Source organism: Platalea leucorodia (assembly GCF_965183815.1).
Source record: "Platalea leucorodia genome assembly, chromosome: 5".
NCBI lineage: Eukaryota > Metazoa > Chordata > Aves > Pelecaniformes > Threskiornithidae > Platalea > Platalea leucorodia.
This window is the reverse complement of record NC_138827.1, coordinates 2,883,683-2,899,301: the sequence shown is the minus strand read 5'-3', so window position 1 is coordinate 2,899,301 and position 15,619 is coordinate 2,883,683. Positions and strand designations below refer to the sequence as shown.

Below are 15,619 nucleotides of genomic sequence, written 5' to 3'. Positions count from 1 at the left end.
ATTGCTTGTGCCAAAAAATAGCTGGTTTTCTAGTTAAATTAAAAAAATAAGCAATTTGCATCTTATGGAAGGTTTTACAAGTTTCTATAGTAACTGCTATCATGTATAAGAATATAAAATGCAACAAGCTGGAGTTTCCATAGAAACGCCACAAGCAGTTTGATTAATACGCAGACATACTGAGACAAATGGGAATATTTAATTTCACTTTAAAAAGAAAACTCTAGTAAACAGAATACTACAAACTTGGGCAAGGTATCCTAATAAGAACTATTTTTCTAAGTTTGTGAGCTGCAAGTCATGCACGATATAAACTGAGAAGCACGTGGTGTGTTTACCACATTAGATTCAAAGGATATGAAAGGTACGACTTAGTTTCAGGAAGCCGATGATGTTCACAACACATTCTAATTAATTTAGGAATTTAAAATAAACAGCACTTACAGAGAAGACATTTTCATCTGGTTTGGAACTACATGTACCAGACAAAGAATGAAAGGATGTAATGCAATTCTTATAACAAAACACTGTGATTGCTTAGGAAGTTAAATTATTGCATAAAAATGTACACAAACTTTCTACACGCACCGCACAGTGGTAGTGAGGAACCACAGGGCAACTCTGATGTTTAAATGACCACGGAGAAGTAGTCCAGTAACATTGCAGAAGCCAAGAATCACCCAAGAATTTAGAATGCACTATCAAGACATAATAAATAAGGGAACCAGGCAGGTAAAACTCACCATATTTGGCACACTGGTGACGGGAGTACTCTTGATGTCGGCAGGAAAGGGAGACAAACTATTCGCCATGCCTGGCTTGTTTGGTAACTGAGGATTCACTCCTGTAGCTCCCATCTGCTGCCCTCCAGTTTGACTGAAAGGCTGCCCAAAGGGACTAGTGTTACCTGTCATTCCCATCTGGAAAAGAAGGAATGAAATTATTATAATCTCCTCGATTCTGAAGCGACATTAAAAAAAAACACATGTCAAATCACCATCTTTGCATTCACAGAGACCAAATTCCAGTTTAAGTTGCGCAATATTAAATTCTCAATTCCACAACTTTAATCGAATTTAAATTAAATTTAAAAAAAAAAAAACCTTTACAAATTTACACAGCTTTGTGTGTCTGAAGTCTTGCAATTCAACTTACAAAATCATTCTGCAAATGCAAAGGAGAAAACAAGATTATCCTGCCCAGTCTGCACTGACAGAAATTACTTTTTCCAACACTGCAAAAACTTTCAAAAACCAAACAAACCTCGAATCCTGTAACACTTTGTGCATTCTGTGCACAAAGCATGACTTTGTACATAGACTAGATGGGAAGGGAGGGGAATACAGAGAGGCATCTAGCAAATGCTTATCTACGTATGTTTTGGTACTTGAGGGAAAATGTCTGAACGAAAGGACATCTATCTAAGGCTGACATCCTTAACAAATTACACCCCCAAAACTCCTGAAGAATAGCAAGCAGAAATACGACTCCCCCTGAATGAGTAAAGAGAACACTGTCCATCTGAAGAGCCATTTCGCCTGGAGAACAGTCTCCCAAGAGAAGTGGTGAAATCTCTATTGCTTGAGCCAGTTAATATTAAGCTGGACAAAAGGTCCTGAAAAGACATTTTAGCAGGAATTTACTTCTTTCAAAGAGGATGACTAAGACTAGGACCTTCCTTCCCCCCTCCAAACAAAGAGGAAAGAAAAGTCGACAGATCGTGTCTGTGCCCCCCGCACCCCGGGAGGATTTCTAGATGACTTTATAAGACCTGTCAAAACATCTTAAATATAAATCCAGCCACGGAGCGAGTCTTTATTTGAAATATTAAATCCTATTTTCCCCTTCCTTTGACCTTTCCAGCCCTTCCTTACACAACACGCTGGTTTTCCATGGTCCTGGTCTTTTCACTTCCCTTACCAGCAAGGATTCAGAAGGACTATTCCCGTGTCTGGAAGAGGGACCGCATGCGTCAGCTTATCAGCGTTAACAGCCTCATAACAAGGAATTGCTCAGTGATTGCTTTTTCATGCTTACAGGAATCGGACTGCATGACCAGTTGATGAAGCACGGGTTAAGAGCAGTAAATTATATCAGGGCAGAGTCCAATAAACACGATTTGACTGTGCCTTGTCCCCTTTGTCAGTGTACTTTGGACACCGGGTTTCAGACAGCTGGCCCAGCCGCGCTCGAAGTAGCTTTACGTTAAGAAATACTCCCTTAACCTGCATCCTGCAGAGTGACTGTTGCCAGATTCAGGCCTTTTTCCACTGTACAAAATGTTATATCTTTACAGAAGAATTGGACCCACTATATACACATTAAAACAAAAAAAACAACCCCCCAAAAAAAAGCTGTTACTTGGCAATGTAAGAAGTTATCATGTATGTGCTGTGTTCTAGAGTAAAGCTGAATAATTCAAATAGCATGTAAGATCAAAAAACACTAATTGCTTAACAGCATTAAAAGCTCAGTAATAAAGACTGCTTTTAAAGAAAAGTGGTACTGGCTACTATCACATTGCACAAATATCACGAATTTTATTTTCTGTACTTCTGTGTTTGTTTTGTAGGACTGTATGTTCAAAGAAATTAGGGTTTTTTTAATTATTATTTATTACAACATGGATTTTGGCAGCTTTTCTCTGAAGAATTTATAGCGAAGTATTTAATAAAGGTAACCACTCATCTTAACCCGCAATTTCAGACAAGGTATGAGAAAGGATCGTCTGATATCTACAGCTACTCATTAATGCTACGATGGTCTATCAGATTAACAGTGAAGACAATTTCTGAAACTAAAAGTGAGATTCTGAGAAAGTAGCTTATGACTGACTACTTAAACCCTTCAGAGGCCAGAAATAGGAACATTAGCTGTTTGGCTGTTACTCAGTTTCCCCTTGTGTCTAAATCCCCAACTACAAACTTCATTTGTCTGCAGAAGGACTCGGCCCTTCTAGTCTTCTTTGAACTTGCTTGCAGGTTTGGTGGAGTTTTTTTTTTAAATTTAATAATATATTGACTATTCTGGCAACCACCACTATGCTACAACTTCCTATGAGCCCTACAGCCTCCACCACCACCACTGTGAAAGCGCAGTGGTGAGTCCATAGGCCCTACAGCCTCCACCACCACTGTAAAAGCACAGTGGTAAGTCCGAATTCGGAGAAAGAAATGCTGCATACACATGAAAGTATTTCCACTACTTCCACGGCCCTACGTGGGCCACAGCAGGCGGCAGGAGATGGCGCAAGCAAAGCCCTACCTCGACCCTGCAGCTTGAGGCTGGAGCACACGCAGCCACCGGGGAGGAGACGGAACAGAGTCGGTGCCGGCAACGAAGCTGCCTAACGCCGTGCTGAGCTCGCGCAGCGTAATGGTATAAGCCTCTGGCAGCATCTTACACACAGCTGAATTTTCAAAAAGCGTAAGAGAGATTTTCTTTACGCAGTGAGAACGCTAAGCAAATTTTACACCACATTTAAGTTCCTTCTGCATAAGAAACAGAGAGGTGTTAATCTCATTTCATTATCAGGAAAGATTAACTTTTTTTAAAAGGAAAAATATTTATATATAGATTTTTAGGAAAAATAGTACAAAACATTTTGGTCTCAAAAGATAAAGAACAGAAGATTTCATTTTAAGTCTGTTAAAACTCTAAACCATTAGAACAACCCAAAAGCACCAAGGAACTGCAATCCCAACAGGTACCACACAGCTCGTTTACCGTATTTTAATATTTCCTTTTCAACAGATCTCGTTATTAAACATATCACAACTCAGTACCACAACAAAGCAACCTTTCAAGTCTTCCAAACTGGGTGCTTAATATGACGAGGATAATTCTTCCTTTTCTAGGTGGTCATTAAGTGATAGATATTTGATTGAAATTTTAAGAAATGCCTTGCTGTTCTTTGAAATCAAGCTGGAAGCAGAGCAGCTTCCATTTGAAACCTGGTATTTTTTTAAACCTGCTCTCTGCCACACGGTATTTCAATGTCTAAAGCTGTGCTTCAAGACGTGAAAGGAACCTAAGGCTACAACTTTTTTTAAAAAAAAAAAAGGCAGATAGTTTGATAACATTGTAAAACATTAGACATGCCCTTTACCCTACACTTAATTTTTGTAAATTACTGCCACTGAAACAAACTGCCAAAGACTTTTTTTTTTTTTGTTTGTAGTCTACCTTTAAAAAAACATAATCCAAAAAGGTGGAAAGACCTATCTTTCTTATGTGGCAATCCCTCAAGTAAATATGGAGGCAAAAATCAGGAGGGACCATACACAAAATGTTTATTAAAGCTCATAGATGTTCATAGTTTCAGGTTTTTTTTAAACTCAGTTTTGCCTCAGAGGAGTTAATCTTACTGTGATTTCCAGAGACTACGAGACGTGCACAACGCAACCAAGAACTGCTCTAATGAACTCGTATCTATTTATAAGTTTTCAACCAAGGCTGGGATCGACGGGGAGTTTGAGGGGCAGAACAACCCGCTGCCAAATAGCCTTAAGATCAACAGCATTTCAGAGCTGTTACTGGTAACCTAAGGAGCAGCTCGGCATTTATTCCAGCAGCAACCACCTCCAGCAAACGCAGCCAGGTAGGGACTCCAGCAAAGCAAACCACTCGCAGCTCCTCACCGGCAGAAAGGCAACAAATCGGAGGTGGAAGAAAAGGAAAAATCGGGCAGATCCCCTGCATATCAAACACCGAAAGACATCCGAGTGCGTAAGGCATTAACTGCTATTTCCTGGTTCGTTATCTGACCATTCGGATCAGGTGACCTTCCGTAAAACTTTATCTAAACCCCTGCTAATTGAAATTTCAAACAACTGGCAAATACGATCAGATGATTGAGCCTACATGTAGTGAAGATTTTACACTGCTTATTCATTCTGCAAACTGAAACCAGCGGCTCCGAAGCAAACGAGTCAGAAGACTCAAGCGCTGCCTCTCCTGCCTCTGCCCCCAGGTTTTTTCCTATGTGAAATGAGGGGGCAGGTGGGGGAAGGCAGATACTCAGAAGACCTTTGTTTTTATATTTCTGAAACAGAACTCTGATCCCAAATTAGGTAGTTTAGGGGAAGATTACTAGGTAATTACAAGTCATGAAAGGAGATAAACCAGCAAGAGCATGGGAGTTAGCAGCCTGCTAAGAATGGTCGTTTTCACCTGGGACTCTGAGCCAAAGACTTGTATTTTGCTTAAAGTTTGTTCAATTTAGTTTCCCCGAAAGCAACAAAAGAAAAAGGCAATCCAGTGTGAGTTGTTTCTTTTTCCACCTGCAACGAATGTGTATCACAGGGCTACTCAAGCTTCAACCTATCAGCGTGGTAGCTGGTGCACTTCCATTACAACAAAAGCACACAGCTTCTCTCCAAAAACCCGGGTTTTGCTGCAGTTCGCTCCCATTTTGTTCTACGCTTAAGGATGTTCCCTCCCCCTTGCCTTCTCTATCGGTTCGTTCAACTCGCAGGTCATCTCCTTTCTTCTCTACCTGATGCAACCACCATTTTCTGCAGGCCACGTTCTCTGCGCTCCTTCATCCCACCTCATCCTCTGGCTCCTCACGTTTTATACTCCTGTCTCTGTGTTATAATTTTGGGCAACTCTTGCTTCTTGCCCAGTTCTTTGTGGTCACAACCGCAATGACTTTTGATGGAGTGAAGCGGACTTTTTCACAAGCAAGGTGTTTTCTATGCATCTGTTCCATCCCTTGCAATGGGGGAGACGCAGGGGTGCTATAAACCACCCCAGCACAGAACTGCAAGTCAAGGCTAGAAGTGCCTGAAGAAGTAACGTGATTAATGCAGGACACCAGCTTAAACACATTATTTCTACTCTAAAACCGTTCTTCTCAGAAATATGATAATGCTACTCTCCTTTAATGGAAAAGATGCATTTAATTTAATAATTCTGCTATCCCAGAAAGACAAGCAGATTCTGTTCCCTTTTTTATCACTATGGCAACTCTCTAAGATACTGGAATCCATTACTGAGTGTGGATAGGAAATAGGGTATTTCACTCTACCCTTGCAAACCAAGGAATGTACAAACTTCCAAGCTGAAAAAACAAAAAGTTAAAACCTTTGTTTAGCTGACTTGGACTACACAAGACATCTCACGCTGCAATGTTTTGAGCAGCAGGTGCGGGAGGTACTTCTCTTTGGTTTGCTTTTTACTTATTTTCAGAGCAGAACAGCAATTCCATTTCCTCCAGTTCCTGGAGTTTCATAGATATTATAGATCAAGTCTGTGACCAAATCTATATATGGGGCAACTCAGAGTTGATATGGCAGAAATGAGAAGTTCACCAATCTAATTTAAAAGGTACCTTAGGACCAGACCGGATTTTCATATGCCGCCATTTCTTCTATTTTTAAAGCTTACTCTTTATCACTGCTGACGTGCCACAGCACTCCTTCCTCGAGCCCAGCATCAAGGAGCTACTCCCTCTTTGTACATGAAGCGTCCAGGCCATAAATAAATCCTGGCCTTTCCTCCTACTCTAAGTTTTTATTAACTGTCCCTTCACCTCTATTGCTACAGCCAGTTCTCTCACTCAAGCAGTCAGGGTTACTTCATTACCACATATTCCTCTGAGGCTCCTAGGACATGCAACCAATACAACACGCTGCAAAAACCATTCACTGTTACAAGCACCTAATTTCCTATTCACAATCTCTTTTTTAGCTTCCCCTCCAATGCGCTGTCATAAACCACAGCACTGTATACAGTTCTGCTCCTTGTTACCCATTTTCCTTTGCGAAACTCTGCTCTCCTCTCTTGCCCCAACCCACCCAATTCCAAGCTTAATAAAAGGTCTGGCAGGGCAGACCGAGTTCACTATCAGTGCTCCTGCAAAAGAGAAAGCACCCTTATTTGCAGGCACACGCCAAGGAGCAGCACCTACCTCTGACAACGCTCCGGGTTTTGTATCTTGCACCACCGCTACCTACATAGAGCTAACGCTATAAATTTTTTTTAAATTAGTTGGTCCAGACAGATTAGTCCAGAAAAAAGAACTTATGTCTGAGTTAAATGTTGATTTTCATTAAGTTTTGAAGCACTGGCTCATCTGTACAAAAATGGAAGAAGGCTATTCTGGCCAAGTATTTAAAAACAAAACAAAACCAAACCACCAGATGTGGACTAGCCTGACAGCAGAAAAAATACTGGAAGGTTGATATGAGAATCACAGAACTCAAAGCAGCACGGCTTCAGTGGAAAATGAGCCTGGCTGAAGTAATCTGATTATGATCCAATCCTGTAAACTAAAAATAGTTATCGTTAATATTCAGTTCAGTACCTACTAGATTTTTAACTAGAAAACAGTCCTAGAAAGAAAGGAAGCAAGCTAGACAAGCTTGGCTGGAATCTGCGAGCTGTGAATCTGCAAAGTGCTTGAACAACAAATCTGAGCTCTCAACATGACAACAGGAGGTATGAAAAAACGGCTGGGTAAGTGTAAAGCAATATCTTTACACGTCTGGCTTGATGTGAAGGCTATCGTAATGACGATGATCACACTGTATTGGTTCTTCAGAAATGATACGTAAAAATGACAGGGTTCAGAAAGGCCTCCAGAACTATTCAAAGGGCTAAAAGGCATGGCTGCAACAGACAGTCTAATTGCAGTCTAATAGCCTAATTTATTTAGCTTACTATTTAAGCCTATTAATTTGCTTATCTTATTAAGGCAAGGACTGAAGCAATCCTAAAGTACCGATTTTGGGAATAGAAAGGCGATAACACAAGTATTTTCTATTTAGCAAAGATGTATCAACAGGTAAGAGCTGAAGCTCTAGAGCTTCAAAGCAAAAATAGAAAAAAGTGACCAAATACCACTGAAATTAAGATTATTTTAATCTTTTATTTAAATACTGTGTGCTTCTACTCATCAACAAGAATTAATTCACAAAAGCCATCAGGCCTGTAATCAGAGGTATCATGTCTAACTTTGTATCACTGTCATTTTTATATGCTTAATTCTTTATAAAATGGAACCTAATAATAGAAAGGGAATTAGCAGTTCCCTTCTGCTTGTCTAGAGACAATACAGAAAGGCGAGAAGAAAAAGTTATCTCAGGAAGCAAAAAAAAAACTTTGACCAAGCTGCCGAGTCCATTAACCAAACCCAGAGACAAGTCTCAAAGTCCAGGAAAGCAGAGGTGCAGAACAGAAGCCAAAAACTGCATCGAACTAATGCATCCTCCTCCGCACCTCAGAACTGCGTTAGACTGAGCATGGCTAAGTGCAACTTCAGAGGATTGCTCTTCTAACGACACCAGATCAGAGACAGAGTGGACTGCAAGACAATTTCATTGCCTCTTCAGACCGACATTGATTGCAGGATCACAAAACCAGTTACGTTGTTAGCTAGGTATCCTAAGGAAACCGGGCTTAAGCAATAGCGCTGTGACTATCAGCGTCCCATCTCCTCCCCCTTCCGCAAATCAATTTTTCTCTAATCACTTTGGAAATCCCTGGTCAATTTGACCCATGTTGGGTCTCACGGGTAATTAAGTTCCTAAGATGGCTGAGTAGCGAGACGGACAGGGAGATTACGACACTCAGATTAACATCTCCACGAAGAAAAGGCACCGAGACCTCTGCCATTACCCACCGTGTTCAGCAGCAGACAGCGTATCCAGGGCTCCGAACCAGCCACCATCACTGCCGGTTTTGCCCAGAAAGATTAGCTGAGGACAGGGGAGGGAGCTGAAAGCGCAGCTGGAAATGGTTTAGAAGACCCTTGGGGAGGGGTGCTGTGAAGAACTACAGCCTCTGTAGTGGCAGCGTGGGGAGACACAGCCCATCTACTGCTTATGCTACTCTCAGATCTGTTGTGGCAACAGAAAAATAGGAAGGTCAGAGCCTTTTTTCCCCCACCAAACTGTTCTCATACCTCTGAACCTGACAAAATAGTTAGATGAGGAAGACACAAAGACAGCCTTTTAGTGAGCCACCACTATTCTTATACTATTCTGGACTTAGTCTATGATACAAAGCTAAAAATCAATTTAACTGTAAGCCCCAGATTAATAATTTATTTCAGAGAACAGAACACGCATGTCATAATTAAGGAAAGAACAGAGACAACAGAGGCATCCTAGATATGATCCGTTTTGATAAAAGGCCAGATCTTCACAAACTAACAGTAGTGTTGAAGAGTTGCGTACGTGAGAGCTTGCCTGTTCAACAGCATAAATTGCTCTAGTAAGACACTTTTGTCACTCACTATTCATTTTCTTCTAAATCCCTTGTATTTCCAAGGAAGGACATTCCCCCTGATTCCTCCTGTTGTATCACCGAAACAACCCACTGTGAAATAACATGCTAAATGCAATAACCAGTTCCACCTTTCAAAAGCCACCTATAAACTATGATTCAGTTTTCTGAATGCCTGAGCTGTAACTTCAGGGTTATACCATAAATCGATAGCCTTAGGTTGACAGAGCAACTGTGCATAAATAATCCAACCCTTCTGGAGCCATCGCTACTCAGCATCTCACATGCTTCATCCAAAATCCCCTATTATATCACCGATATGTTAAAGACACTTTCCCCCCCTCACTTTTTTCTTTTTTTAAAAAAAAAAGCAAGCTGGCAGGAAACGGAAATTCTGCACTTCCCACTATGACTCACAGATCCAAGAAGAATCCTTTGGGTTCGGCATGAACAGAATGACTGGATACACAGAAAAGGAATACTGCTCCTGCCTCCAAGCCGTCACTGTCGCAAGGCACGACCGGACAGGGATGACTCAGAACTTCTTCTGAACTTTCTGCCACCAAGCCATGCAAGCCCATGCACCCTTTACTTTCCTCTTTTATGAGCCTCGCCAAAACCAGTCACTCAATACTCCATTATTGGACTAAGCCTTCGAATCCCTTGTCATCAAGTTACTACACCTACCTCGAATCTGAGCTTTTGACACGCAACTTGGTTAAAAACTCAGCATTTTGTCCCCCTTCTCTCTTCCCATCCACTGAAATGATTTTGCTACCAAGTGTGTCATTTTGCTTGGCTTCAATGATTTTAACTTTCTTCCTTTTGATCCTTCTCATCTTTCTCTCAAGACAAGGAAATCAAGCAGTCGGGTGTCTCTGGCGATCACAAGTTACCAATTAAAGTATACAAAGTACTGTGAATGCAAGAGTAGATCTGCTCTGAGTAACGGAGGAACACTCAGACTGATCAACAATTCAGCTGCTTTTAATACTGTTCGTAAGCAACAGCGAAAGAGGACAGAACTGCTTTCAAAAGGCTTATTTCTGCTTTGCAGAGCTACCGCTCTGCAAATCAGCGAGCAACCGAGACCTATGCTTTGCCACCTGCACCGCTTCACCACCGGTTCCCAGAGAAGTTTAACACACACCAGTTCCAGAGCTACTATGATCTGGCATCAACCACCGGGAGTTAATCCCTCCGCAGTCCCCGTGTGCTACTGCCACGACTCCCATCAGCCGCTCTGCTTGCACGCCTAGTAGGAAAGAGCAGCTTTCCAGCCAGGCCCACGCCGAGGACTTCGCACTTTGGACTCTTATCTCTCTCTGGTACGAAACACAAATCTCTAACACGAAGCAAGGTCCACCTAACCGATTAAGGCTCTCCGAGAAGTGTAAAAGATAAGTCCATTAGGAATTTATGTTCATTTGTGAAGTGGGAAAGACAGGCTTTCTTTACTATGCTGGCATCATCTTGTATCTGTTTACTGACAAAAAAAAAAAAGTAAGTCTCTACTAATTACTATTTCATCCTATAGTAACGTGTTCCAAAAGAAAGTCACCATGGTGCTTGGAATGTATATGCCAGAGGGACAGATGGAGAAGCAAGGAAAAGATTAATCATTTTATGGCAGAAAGCCAGTGGCTTTACCAAAAAAAAAAAAGTGAATTCCGTTTCAGTGCAAGAATGGTGGCAATCCCATTATCTCAGCTGAGGTGAGAGCTCCTCACCTGAACCAATCTGCAGATTTGGCAGTTTGACAAAAATACTAATTTAAAAATACTCACTTTTAAAGTCAGTGCCTTGAATGCCTTGAAAAAAGTAACATTTCCAGAATCAGTTTTGAGAATTAAATCACGATCTGGCTTGCAGCGCTCAGAGGAAGCCTTATCTTGTGCTGAATGGCTCCACTCTCCTACCTCTTTAAGCTAACTGCTGTAATAAAAGCCCACCGCAAGAGTCATGAAGCATTTGGAGAGTCTTGCTCTTCAGTAGTAAATGAACTCAAAGAAGAATACTCAAATGCCCAGGAATAATTGGAATTTACTTCACCCTTTATTACAGGATGAAAGATTTGGTAAAGCTAGAAATAAAACTTTTAAAATCCCATTAAGAGGAAGCCAGGTGTTTTATGACCGCTCATAATAAGATTTGAAATTCTCTTCCAAGCATTTCACAGAGGTCAAAGACAAATTTAAGTATTCCAAGGCAACAAGACCACTTAAAAAATGTACAAACAGTTCTGCATAATTACTGAAATACGAAAGACAGAATTTCGTGGGAAAACGCTCTTTACAAATGACTGGATATATAGAGAACAAACTCTTTTTAATACATTTAACTAGAAATTAATCTTTTCCAGGAAAAAAAAAAAGGAAAATAATCATATGCTTGCACTGTGTACATGCCTTAAGAAAGAAAATGTCTCCAAAACTGTGCACAAGCCTGAGTGATAACGGAATATACTACGGGAAGAATCAAAGTAATTTCTGCATTGAGCATCACTGTTGTACTTACGAATCAAAAATAAAGCTCAGAAGGCTGGCTTTGTAATGAGCATAACTTCTGCAAATAAAAACTTCAAAGCTCTAATGGGTAATTAGCCCCAATTGATCAACGTATTCCAATTGCTTGAAGAGCTTTTGTGAGTGCCAAGCAGAAAAAGTGGCTTTCTTCAGATAAACAAGAACTATTCTTCCTACATAAGAACAGAAAGTTAAACAGAACCACAAAATTAACTAAAGATGTTGCAAAGGTTTGTTTCATCAAGAAGATCTAGGTTGGACACAAAGAGTAATTCAACAATACTTAAAAAGAGGATTTCGAAAGACTGAAATTCAGTTAAGATACACCTCTACAGATACTTGGTTGTACATTCACAGGCCAAAATCTTTATGAGTTACTTCCAGAAGAAGCATCAGCATGTACTAAAACGCATTTATAGTCACATCGCAACAGAATTTTATCATACAGGATCTCAACTCAAATATCCCCGTCCTCCCCCCATTCCTATACTTCATCATCATCAAGCTAAACACAGGTTTCTAAACCAACAGCAAATCCCAACACAACGCCCGTGCTTCCTCCTTTCTTTTCTGTATCGTACATATTAGCCTTTTGAAACGTACCCAACAGGCCACAAAAGAATTTACAGATGAGTCTGCCGGCACCGCAGCCGTTCTAAAGTTCCTATAGTTGGCTGGAGACGGCCAAGTAAAAGGAGAGCACGTCATGCTCCAAAAATTTAGTATTATAAGGAATCAACTGTTTTGGTAAGAAAAACAGTAGCACTATTTAAGACATTCTTTCCCATTTATCTCCCAGAAGCTGGCCAAAGATACATTATCAGGCAGTCTGTGGGATATGCTATTCTACAGAGGTGGGGAAAAGGCAGTAGTAGCTCTACAGAGTAACAGCAACAGGAAAGTGTCTCAAAAATCAAGGAAGAGGTATTCTGTTTCCTTTCTTTTCAGTATGTACTCTCCCCGGCAGACAGGAATCCGAAAGGAAAAGCGGACACACTGAAGGAAGAGACTGTGTTTCTAAAAGATGTAATTATTCTATTTCAATCTGGGGGTGGGGGTGTCAAATAGACATGAAACAAATTTACATTACAGGTTACATTAAATACATTAAAAGGAAAAAAAAAATCAATATAGTTTACTCAAAACAACCACTTAGCAAAAATATCATAGCCTGCCATTAACAGTAACTAAGGAGAAACATAACTATAAATAATTTACACTGTTGAAATAGTTTTAAAATAACTAAGAGCCAAATATGTTTCTTTTGAAACACCACACTGACTTGAAGAGCTACCTTGAAATCTCCAGTTCTTCTGTCGGAACATGCTCTCCTCAAAGATTTAACAATTCACGTGAAACTACCAAGAGACTTCCCAATAGGTTTTTACACCAGGTAAGACCCGATTTGTGTCTTTAGACACATGCTTAAAGTTGAAGGCCGGGAACAAACTAGGCCTGTACACACATGCGTCTCACTGAAAGCAGCCTGCACACAGTACTATCCAGAAACGCGTTTTAACCCGAGATGCCCAATATCAGACTACAGAAGCAAACACAGCTCATTCCAAGAGTGAAATCCCATCTTCGACTCCTGGCGTTCCAATACTTTTCCATTTCCAGGGTACAAAGATCCTCCCATCGTAAAGGTAGTTATTTAATTTGGTCAATTTGCCAAAAATGTTTCAAAGGGCACTTGGTTTTTGTTTGTTTTTAAAAATCCCTGTAAAAAAAAGAATACCCTACAAATAGGACAGCATTATACTGCAGTCACTCTGAAAACACAAAACCTTTCCGCCCCAGAACAGCGGCATCTCTCAGAGACTGCTAAATAATCTACTTACTATCCTCTTCTAAAAGTCCATTTCTTACACAGGTCCTTTTGGCAAGGATGTTCCTATATTTAACGTGCTGTATTTTCATTATGATTCATTCTAAAACAAAGGCACTACTGAATCCTTTTTATGGCACAGCATGCTTTTTGTTTGCCAAACCTAAAGCAGACTCGTACGTGTGCGTACCAAAGGAGACCACTATCACTTTGGGGCTTGAGCATCTTCAGAACACGTAAGTACTAACATTTCCAGGTGCTACTTAGAGGTAGTTCTCGTAGCATCAGGAGTTCAAAAATCATCTGCAGCCCTCATTCACCTACATCTCAATTCTACAAAGTATTTCTGGCCTTAAAATTAAAGCCATTGCTTGGATTACATATAAAGAGTTAAAACACAGACAATAAGCTTAGTATGCCACTTCCCCCAGGTCACAGCAATTTCTGGAGTAAATACTCTTTACTGAAGCGGCAAGGACGAGGAGGAGAAATAATCATGTGCCATTCACAGCCAATGGACAAAGGTGCAGCAAGCTGTCTATCGACACAAACAGCCTTAGGCTTCCAAACAAAAAACAACAGGTATTTCTTCCGAACATTCACAAGAAGAAAGGAAAAAGCTATTATATTTTGCCATTACTTTTACTCAGCCCCACAAAGTAAACTAGCAACTGTGTCACTAAGAATTAAGTTTGGTTTTGGGGTTTTTTGGTTGGTTGGGGGTTTTTTGGGTTTGGGGGGGGGGGGGGTGAGATGGGGTGGGAAGTGTGTATCGAAACAGCTTGTCTAGTTTAAAAGCTAATCTTTTTTAAAAAGGTTAAAAATAGCCTGCCTGCTATAAAGTAGACTTGGGCATGCCCTGTGTAGCCTCTTGTATTGAAATTTCAACCCTCTAGCTAAGCGAGGGGATTTCAGAATTCCAAAGCGCAACTTTCAAACGTGACGTTATTTTTTGTCCGATGGAAGAACCTGTCCCTTCCGTACTTTCACTTGTGGAAGCCACAGACGGAGAATCGCCTCCCCTCACTGCTTCTCCGCTCCCGATCCGTTTCTTAGGTAGGTTGACAGAGTATATCATGCGATACGTAATTTTCCACGTGTCCTGCATTGCCTTTTTTCTAAGAAAACAGACCACCAGCATTTAGTTTTCAGGCCATAATACCAGGTGTTCTGACACATTTCTCTATGTCCTTCCAAGTACAGGACTCCCAATATAATCACAGCTCATTGTCAAGTACAAATATTAAGTTTATCTTTTAAATAAGGAGAAATTTTGAGACCTGCTAAAAGGTCTTGTCATCAGAAATGCTCCTGTGCAATAGTATCTATATGCACGATCGGACTCTATTAGGAAAATTACTACGACAAAGACATTTCCTTCTGACTGAAGTAACCAGGCATTTCATAACTTCTATACACCAACATCTAAGCTGGCAGGCTTTCCTCCCTCTCAGCATCTGAGTAATTTTTTACCCGTGTATTTAAAAAAAAAAAAAAAAAACCAAACTACAAACAGCAGCAGGAAGGTATGTGAAAACAGTCTAAAAGCTAGAAAGAAGTAATTTCAGTCACATCTGTTAATAAGGACTTGGAAGTTTATTTTGTCATTTTAATAAACCTTCTGAAACAACACTGGAAATCTTGCTTTTCATCTGTGATTTCCAAAAGAACTCGTGGATCCATTAGGTTCACTTCCAAAACCTTCTTTCAAATATACTGCTTAGAAATAAACCCCAAAATTGAAGAATTACAAGACAGTAACCAATATGATTTAGCGCTAGTGACAAAATCCTTAACGCTTGCGTTGTGCTACCACAGCAGAAGATAATGGCGCAATTCTACTCTGAAAAGGTACCATAAACACTTCATTTTTGTCAGCTGGACGATAAGCCAATGCAAGTTAAGAGAGACTGGCTTTTTAACTGCCCGAGGTGGAAGCAGAAGGAGGGGAAACCAAGTTGTGGTTTGCCCCACGAAGGCTGATTGTTTCTTGCAGCACTAGAGCCTAACTGAACCCAGGTACCTGCTTAAGCAT

General features: G+C 40.6%; 1 protein-coding gene across 6 annotated transcripts in view; it reads right to left on the bottom strand.

Annotated features, from left to right (window-relative positions):
* The window catches only part of CREBBP (CREB binding lysine acetyltransferase), a 99,794-nt gene that overhangs the window by 61,279 nt on the left and 22,896 nt on the right, over positions 1-15,619 (bottom strand). For all 6 annotated transcript variants that reach the window (XM_082312995.1, XM_082312997.1, XM_082312996.1 and 3 more), the window contains one exon: positions 744-920. In XM_082312995.1, the coding sequence (XP_082169121.1) occupies positions 744-920 (177 nt within the window). The remainder of the gene's footprint in view (positions 1-743; positions 921-15,619) is intronic.